We start from the raw sequence: 9,457 nt of genomic DNA, 5'->3' as shown, positions 1-9,457 counted from the left end.
TTTTGTAAAAAGTTTTATCCCATAGCACTCAATAATACTTAGTCCATCGCTTTATACGCTTTTACTTTTTAAGCCCCCTCCAGACTATGTGCGTGAATCGCGGCGCGACGTCGCGGAGCGAACATATAGCCTCCTCCACACTCGTGCGCGAAGCCGCGAACGTGAGTGTGGTGTCGATTTTCGCAGACAGCGAAATCGACTCCACACTTGCGTTCGCGGCTTCGCCCGCGATTCACGCGCATAGTCTGGAGGGGGCTTATCGCGAAGCTGACGTATGACTCCACACTCGCATACTTCATGGCGATTTCGCAATTTGGTTTGCGGCAATATGGCGGAAAAGCATCAGCTGATCGAGTTTAACTGTTAGTTATCTATGGCATCATACGTGATTTAGCTGTTTTTCCATTTGGTTTTATTGTAAAACCGTAAAATATAGCTGCTTAATATAATATAATCATAATATAATTCATATTTATCTTGCCACAGAGGAGCCAAAATATTGTGTAATGTGGAGTCTTGCAAGTTCGCGCTTCGCGTCTCCTTTGACGCGGGCCGAAATACCGACAAAAAAAGGAGAACAAGGCGCGAAGGCGTGAACAATCTGCGAAATCGACGCCACACTTGCGTTCACGGCTTCGCCCGCGATTCACGCGCATAGTCTGGAGGGGGCTTTACGCCACTTATCACTTTACCACTGAAGAGTTCTGTTCAGTCGCTGCTGCTAAGCATCCAATAAAACATCGACGATTTAAAATTTTATAGTAATTTCGTTATTTGCCTCTCTATTGCTAAAATACACAAGCGGCAGTTATCAATCGATCGAATCGTTTTATTAAATGTTTTGCACGCTCACACGCAATACAACAGGTACCGACAGTCGGCATAGAATGATTAGATATTGGCGGCCAAAGTGGTTCTTATATCTACGGTATTACATTGGGTATGTTACGATATACATATATATTAGGCATTTTCTTGCGCAACATTGCCACAAGTTATTCGTTAGGTCAGTGCCGGATTTACCACTAGGCTGAGTAGGCTGAAGCCTAGGGCGGCAGATTTTAGGGGGCGGCAAATTTGGGTCGAAATTTTTTTTATGTGCTATTCAGATAGGGTAGACCAGAATTTATTTGTAGATTTTAAATAACAAGCATAATTTGTCGATTTTGCCGCCCTCTGTCATGTCAAGACCTTTTTGAAGTACGGAATCCTAAAAATGTTCCTAAAATTTTCTCGAAAAAATTTCGTGCTCGCTACGCTCGCGTTTTCTTTTAACTACCTACATTATTTGTGACTTATGACCCATCTGACTACATTGTAAATTTGTGATGGTCGTCGATTCTTGTATCTTCGTGGTATTATGGGTTCCGCTTTTTCCTTTTGAAGTACATAACCCTAAAAATTTACCTACCATTTTCACGAAAAACATGCGCGCTCGCTACGCTCGTTTTTAGCTCGTAGTTTTCGTTTAAGAGGCTACCCGAGGTTTTCATCGATTTTTGACAAGTTTTGAATCGTATCTCCTTTTTTGTACTACAGATAAAATTATAAGACAAACAATTATCGGTTCTTCAATCTTTTATCTCCGGTTTCTCGCTACGCTCGTTTTTAGCTCGTAGTTTTCTAATTACATTTTATTGTGACCCATCTGACCATATCATTGAATGATAGCACAGAACCTAGTAGAACGCCAGCGGTAATGTCGACGCTATCGGAGCAGCTTCCGCCTACTATACGGCTCATATGCGTCTACCGGATAAAAAGCTAGCGATCCATTTGTATATCATAGTCTCTCGAGCAGACTCAATGCCAGACCCGACCGAACTCCTTAGCTATATCCAGCCTGGCTGCCAATGCCTCACCTTGATTCTCAATGGCCCAAAACCCAGCGGTACCCACCGGTCACCGATCAGATCAGGCAAATATAAAGAGCTTTCATCGTCATTGAGTGACAAAAACGGCCCATATAAATCTGTATCTAGAATGTGACATTAGTGACGTCATCTTATATGCATTTTAATATGGCTATGGCGTATTGTACTATGAAATTAAACGCCTCTGACAGGAAAGTACTTTAAAAAACCTATAAGCGAGGCGGATAGGGGCGGCAAAATCGGCATAGCCTACGGGCGGCAAATGTCTAAATCCGGCACTGCGTTAGGTTGATCCGTGGGTCAGAAGGAATTATACCGTTATACCCACACACGAGAGTTAATTTAATCAAGAGAATTAAGCATAAATAGGAACAAAGCTTTAATTTCCAAACAGGTCAGGGTACCGTCCTTTGCTTTTGCTTTCAAGGGCCGTTTGTGCTGTTAAGTACCTCATAAAGAGCTTTGGGTCCGTATTCCCGACATTCCCGTACAAATTGAATCAGCAATCATATCAAGATGCAGATGTATTCGACCTTACATCCACTTTGAATTTTCTTTTTCACTCCCTTGACTAAACCGAATCAATTCATTGTGGGCGTGTAGGTGGTGGTAAAGCATTTATTTCCCAGGTTTCCTTCTTCGTAAAAATGGAACTAAATTATTGGTTAGACACAAATAGCTATCTATAGTTTGTCAAAAGGACTGTCTCATTTCTCATTTCAAACATAGGCAGAGAGAATCATACTATGTATCTCTGTCTTACACTAGTACTAGCACCCAAAAGAAAAGGATGAGTAAAGATTTTATGTTCTTATTTACTGAAAAATTTGGTTTTGACCAACTATAAGTGGGATGCTTAAAATATTGGATATCTTGGTAACTGCTTTGCTAAGTAGGGGAGGGGAGTAGGGAAGTGGAGCGGGGTTATCTTCAAGCGATTATCGGTAAGCAGGTAAGTTGTATACCTACATATAACGTATAATATACAACACAGGTAGGTATATAATTATGTAAAGTTCAAAAATTAAACCATCGCAAACACATAATAAGTACGGTGATCTACGAGGAATCATATTAGCAAAATATTTAACTGTTCCGCTTAGGGTTGCCATATGGAAGAATTAAATGTCCTGATAAAAATCCTGACATCACTCTAAAAATCCGGACATTTCTTGTAACAGAGATTTGGCGTAGCTTGAACGACGCCCCGGCGGCGCGCTGCTCTCTGCGGTGTACTGCATCGTTGAAAGAAATATTATTGTTTTCGTAGATTACTTACTAATACTTTTATGTTTTCTTTCATTCATGAAAACTGTGTTAACTTTGTAATAAATATATCACGTAAATATTTTTTTATAAGTTCATTCCTAAAAATCCGGACACTTGCCAAGTCCGGCCGCAATCCGGACATAGGGTCAAAAATCCTGACATGTCCGGACAAATCCGGACGTATGGCAACCCTAGTTCCGCTTAGTCGTATATTTATGTGTTATTCGCATACGTGTGTGTGTGTGTATGGTATGGATTTACTAATTTAAAATAATGTACCTACCAGTGTCTTCAATTATTTACATATTGCAATCCTCTAGAAGGGAACTGATTAAAATAGACTGGAACATTTTACAAATGTTGGGATAGCGCAGCTGATTAACAATTTAAATCGCAAATTCTCAGCAAGCAATCTCGAAGCTGCGATTTGCTGAATACAGATTGTTCCTGCAGTCTTGAACCCTTTACATAAATACCTAAGTGCCATCGCCGTCTTGCAATTCTAGAACGTTTCCGTTTTGGAAAATTCAATTTTTATGGCATGGTAAGGGATTATGCACATAATGCAATCCTATAATAAAATTAATACAGATATAGTGCATGATTATTTTCCATCTTATATTTCAATGTGTCTCGCTATTTCACGGTACAAAAAGTACTGAGGTTGACTGAAGTATTACGCTACGTCTTACGTAGGCGAACAACGCGCGAACGCGGCGCGGCGCGGCGCGGCGAAAGCGGCCGCCGCCGCGCCGCGCCGCGCCGCGCCGCCTGACATTCGCGTGCAAATCGCGCCGCACCGCGTTCGCAACGAGATCGCTTACGTAGGACACTTCTATGGGCATCAAAGGATTGATTTCGCCGCGCCGCGCCGCGCCGCGTTCGCGCGTTGTTCGCCTACGTAAGACGTAGCGTTAGCACGACAAATACAAACGTATCCGAGACAAGACGTTGGAAAACAATTATGCACTACATCTGTACATTACCAGGCGTGGCTCACTCCGCGATTTCGTCGCTTTGCTACAGGTAGCTAAAAGTGCATCCGTTCGATAGCGGCCATATCTCTGCTGATCGTGACAGACGCGTTTTGTTAGTGAGTGAGTCTTCTGTACCTAGTACTATTATTTATTCTGTGACATTACCAACTTTGAGGATCAAAAGCCTGCCAAACTTTAGAGAATTGATTCCTTTATGCTAAAAAAAACTACACACTTGAAATGGTTTGCTGTTGGTGAACTTAGCATGGGAATGGGAACCCAGCAACTAAGCAATAAAACTGTTACCTCATTTTATTAGTGATATTTTACTATTTTTAAAGCAATAATTTACATATACGCTCATAGGCAGCCAGAAAATACAAGTTAAAGGTAGAAAACATTGTAAGATTTTTTCCAAAAAGCACTTTTAAATTTTGTTACCTTGACTCAACAGCACACTTTACCAAGATATTATCAAAATGCATCTCTATACGCATAAACAACCATGACTCCCATGTAGGTGGTGATAGCGACGGACATCGCGAACGCAGCTTCTTCGACGCACCGCGGCGTCGGTGTGGCCATACCCAAAAGGTTCATAAACTTGGTTGCGACGAACATTCGGAACAGGCAAACAGCAGTCGTGACATCCGGAGAGGTAGTTGTATAGAACGCCGCTATCAGCCAGAATGGAGTCAGCTGCTTCAAATCGCTCACGCACACGCGGCCCTGTACCCCCGGACAGGACAGCACCGACGCTATGAATGGCATTCCCAGCACCATTAACGCCAGCAAGGCGGAATATAAGTAGTAGCTTTGTAACAGAACAGCTGATGAGCCCATATTGCTAAAGAAATCCAAAGTAAAGTTATCTTCTGTTTTGAAGTCCTCCTGACAGTCAGTTTTTAATGTCATGTCTTTAGTCTGTTGTTTTATGCTTTTTAAAAGTTTCCAAGGAGAACCAATCATTTTTATTGCGGGCCCAGTACTCGCTAGTACTATATAAGTACTATACTGTTTTTTGACATGTTTTCACAAACAATTAATATGACAGTGATACATTAAGACGGTTTGTTAACAAGGGCCTACCGGGAAACGCGAAAATCGAAATTTAGTTATCTGCCTCTTTATTGCTCCAATATGCAAGAGTGATAGAGAGGTTAGATAACGAAATTTCGATTTTCTTGTTTCGCGGTAGACCCCCAGACCCCAGATTGTGATGGATTGTGGTAGTGGTGCCCACTATGCAGAGTTTTGCGTTATATTCCCTATAAGGACCGTGCGCGTTGGAGAGTCTGCCATATGTATAGTTGGTCAAACCAAATTTGTCAGTAAATAAGAACAAAAAAACTATACGAATCCTTTTCTTTTGGGTGTTAGTACTAGTGTAAGACAAAGATAGTATGATTCTCTCGTCTATGTTTGAAATGAGACAGTCCTTTGACAAACTATATTGATTGACTGCATGGCTACTTTCCTACTAGTCAAAACAGCTTCTTTTTAGGGTTCCGTACCCAAAGGGTAAAATGGGACCCTATTACTAAGACTGCGCTGTCCGTCCGTCCGTCTGTCACCAAGCTGTATCTCACGAACCGTGCATGATAGCTAGACAGTTGAAATTTTCACAGATGATGTATTTCTGTTGCCGCTATAACAACAAATACTAAAAAGTACGGAAGCCTCGGTGGGCGAGTCCGAATCGCACTTGTCCGGTTTTTTAGAACTGTCAAAACGATTTGCTAATGTAATTTATATGTAAATGTGTACAGTGACGTCACGGTCAGCTCACCTACTTTTTATATTTCAATCCGATTTATTAAATAGAAATTGTGGTTAAAAATAACTGCTATCCATGTTTTTCTAATAATTATCTGGTGCTTTATTTCGTTCACAGTGTGAAATAATTTATTTTAAATAGAGGAAAGTACCCAATTCTAATAAGTCTTGTACATATCTAAGTGTAATTCATAATTTTTGTTGAAAAATAGTACAAAAAGTATAAAAATGTTGCTGAAAGGCCGTTTAAATGTATTGTAGTGTATCTGGATATCCCAGTTCATCGCATTAATGGAAATAAATACAATTTCTAGCACTTTTTTACTTTGGAAGTTGTAAAACTTTATGAATAAATGCAGTAAATAAATATACTTATGTATGATAATTCCCACAGAATAAATAATAGTACTAGGTACAGAAGACTCACTCTCTAACAAAACTGTCTGTTACGATCAGGCCGCGTAGCCAAGATGCCGATCGCTTACGCTCCGTAGCGATCGAAACGCAACTGTCACTGTCGCACTAATTTGGAAGAGTGATAGAGAGACATAATGCTTTTCGTTGTCGAAGCGATAGCGATTGTAACCTTGGCTAGGCCGGCAGGACAGATATGGCCGGTAGGTGGCGACAGCGCTACGCGCGGCTTATGGCTAGCTAAAGAGCCACCAAAATTGGTGTGGAACGGATGTACTTTTAGCTATGTACCTGTTGCAAAGTGACGAAATCGCGGAGTGAGCCTCGCCTGTAATTACTTAAATCAAAAAGTGTTAACATATATCTTACTTCTCATAATAATAATCAACATCACGAGAGACTCAATCTAGTTCGTTGGATCAAGGGTCAGATGCAGAAGGCGGTGATCTTGGACACGGCGCGGATAGTACGTCGGTTCCTCTCTCTGCAGCCCTGACTACCGGTAGCTTGATGGGCCTTGCCCCGCTGCTGGCGGCACCCTAGGCAGGCGTGGCTCACTCCGCGATTTCGTCGCTTTGCAACAGTACATCCGTTCCACACCAATTTTGGTGGCTATAAGCCGCGCGTGGTGCTGTCGCCACCTAGCAGCCATATCTGTCCTGATCGTAACTGACGCGTTTTGTTAGAGAGTGAGTCTTCTGTACCTAGCAGTAGCGGCGCGTCCATAAAAGCCGATTCCCACTGGCTTGCCTGTTTTTGGACGTTTGAGCAGATTTGTAAAGGAAATATGTAAGCTAAATTAGCCCCGGCTTGCCTATGGATATGTTTGACGCGCCGCCACTGGTACCTAGTACTATTATAAATTTATTCTGTGCCCTAGGTTAGGTTTTTTTGTATGTCTTTAGTTTATATGTATTTTTTATTGTTTTATGTTTTTATATTTTACTTTTTTATTCATATTATAAAAACCCTAGCCTAAGAAGGATGCTGAATAAATAATGTTTTAAAAATATTTTTAATGCCATAAGTACTAACCTATTGTTTTGTTTGTCAATAAACGTAACCTCTAGTTTTTATTTGGAAACGGCGGTTGGTTGTAGTCGTGAGGCCAGTTCTAGGTATTGAAATAATTTGAGGCCTTTTCATGGTATAGGGAATATTAGGCAAAGCTCTGCGTAGGTGACCACTAGCACATACCTACAGTTATCCTACAGTAAACAAACCTCATTGACATCATCAATGACACATAATGCGTCACTAGGTCAATCACATGACACAATACGACAATCGAAAGTTCAGTTTTTGCCTCTCTATCGCTCTTGCTTATTCGATCGATAGAGAGGCAGATAAAGAAATTAAAATTTACGTGTTTCGCGGTAGACCACCTGTAAACACACCGCCTTGGTGCATCAATGTCTGTTTAAGGCCTAGGCGGGTATAAGTTAATCTATGGTTTACTAAAGAAATTAGTGCTGCACTCTGGCGGCAGAACATTGCAGTAATACTCCCTATTCTGGCAACCGAACGCTGGAGGTTGCTTTTTACAAGCTTTTATTTAGTTTCACCTGACCGTTGTCTGTCTGTCTGTCTGCGTGTAATCAAATCTTGCAAGTTAAATTTGATCCACTTCCCGGTTTCCGATTGAGCTGAAATTTTGCATACAGATGTAAGACGGATGACAATGCAATATTATGGTGTCATCGAGCTGATCTGATGGTGGTGACCGGAGGTGGCCATAGGAACTCTGTGATAAAACAACGAAACCTAATTGTGATTGGGGTTGTTAGAATTGTGTCGATGACTATTAGTTGCCTGTGGAAAAAAAGTACAGTCGGCGATAAAAGCTTGTACCAAAAATGTAATTTTTGCCAAAAACGTAATTTTTGCCAAAAACTTATTACAAGCTTTTATTTAGTTTCACCTGACCGTTGTCTGTATGTGTGTAATCAAATCTTGCAAGTTAAATTTGATCCACTTCCCGGTTTCCGATTGAGCTGAAATTTTGCATACATACGTAAGTCGGATGACAATGCAATATTATGGTATCATCGAGCTGATCTGATGATGGAGACCGGAGGTGGCCATAGGAACTATGTGATAAAACAACGAAACCTAATTGTGTTTGGGGTTTTTAGAATTGTCTCGATGAGCATTAGTTGCCTGTGGAAAGAAAAGTACAGTCAGCGATAAAAGCTTGTACCAAAAATGAAATTTTTGCCAAAAACTTATTATCGTTTTTTTGAGTCCCGTGCAAGCCAAAGGTTCTATAATATTCGCTCGTAAGCACTTTAATTTAAAGAACTCAGTGATAATCTGTGTATCGTAAATAACTATTTTAACACGACGTCACATACGTGTTTACATTACTCACTCATTTGGAATCGGGTGAAAATTATACTGGAACTAGATGCACATGTTGTCCACCTAGTTTTTAAGTGTAGTTGTAAATGTATTTAAAGTTTAAATTTTAATTAAGTGTACATACATGGAATAATTTATTAATTCTGAAATAAATGATATATTATTATTATCAAAGAGAATAGATAGTATAGAGGGGTCCTGTCATAGTACATTTTGTAGTCACAGTTACTGCCATCTACCGACACACACGACTAAATCTCAAAATGAAAACATATAAAATTATAAAATATATATATATGGATAAATGATTTTATTATTTTTATATAATTTTGACCTATGTTTATTCACTGATATCTACGTGTTAAAATTGTTAAATATGAAATGGTGTCGTCACGCCATTTAGCCGAGCATAGGCCAAAGGTGTGTGCGCGATCTATCCGAGAATGACTTTTTCTTGATTACCGAGGCACGTTTTTTCCTTAGACTTTATTCATCTTATACGAAGTTACATATGTCTTTGTTATTATTATATAATAGACCGCGGGCCAGGAGCAAAAATTGTCAGTCATCGCCTCCCGCTTGATACTTTGTCAGATGATAGTTTAGAGGCTGAATTATAAAAATAGTCAGCCGGTTATACGAGAAAAGACCGGTGGAAAGACCGTCAGTCGATCATGTCCGCTAATCCATAAGGCGTTTATTGAAATGCCTGATGAAATCCTACATGCAAAGATTCATGATTTACATTACTATAGTAAAAAGGTACACCGTTAATCACCCGGGAGG

General features: G+C 40.3%; 1 protein-coding gene across 1 annotated transcript; it reads right to left on the bottom strand.

Annotated features, from left to right (window-relative positions):
- Positions 1–4,529: 4,529 nt before the first annotated feature.
- LOC134668342 (uncharacterized) lies at positions 4,530–5,035 on the bottom strand. Its single transcript, XM_063525823.1, has one exon. The coding sequence runs from the start codon at positions 5,033–5,035 to the stop codon at positions 4,595–4,597; it is 441 nt and encodes a 146-aa protein (XP_063381893.1). The 3' UTR covers positions 4,530–4,594.
- Positions 5,036–9,457: the final 4,422 nt, after the last annotated feature.

Source organism: Cydia fagiglandana, chromosome 10, assembly GCF_963556715.1.
Source record: "Cydia fagiglandana chromosome 10, ilCydFagi1.1, whole genome shotgun sequence".
NCBI classification, from domain to species: domain Eukaryota; kingdom Metazoa; phylum Arthropoda; class Insecta; order Lepidoptera; family Tortricidae; genus Cydia; species Cydia fagiglandana.
Note: the sequence above shows the minus strand (reverse complement) of the source record. Positions and strands in the feature narration are given on the sequence as shown.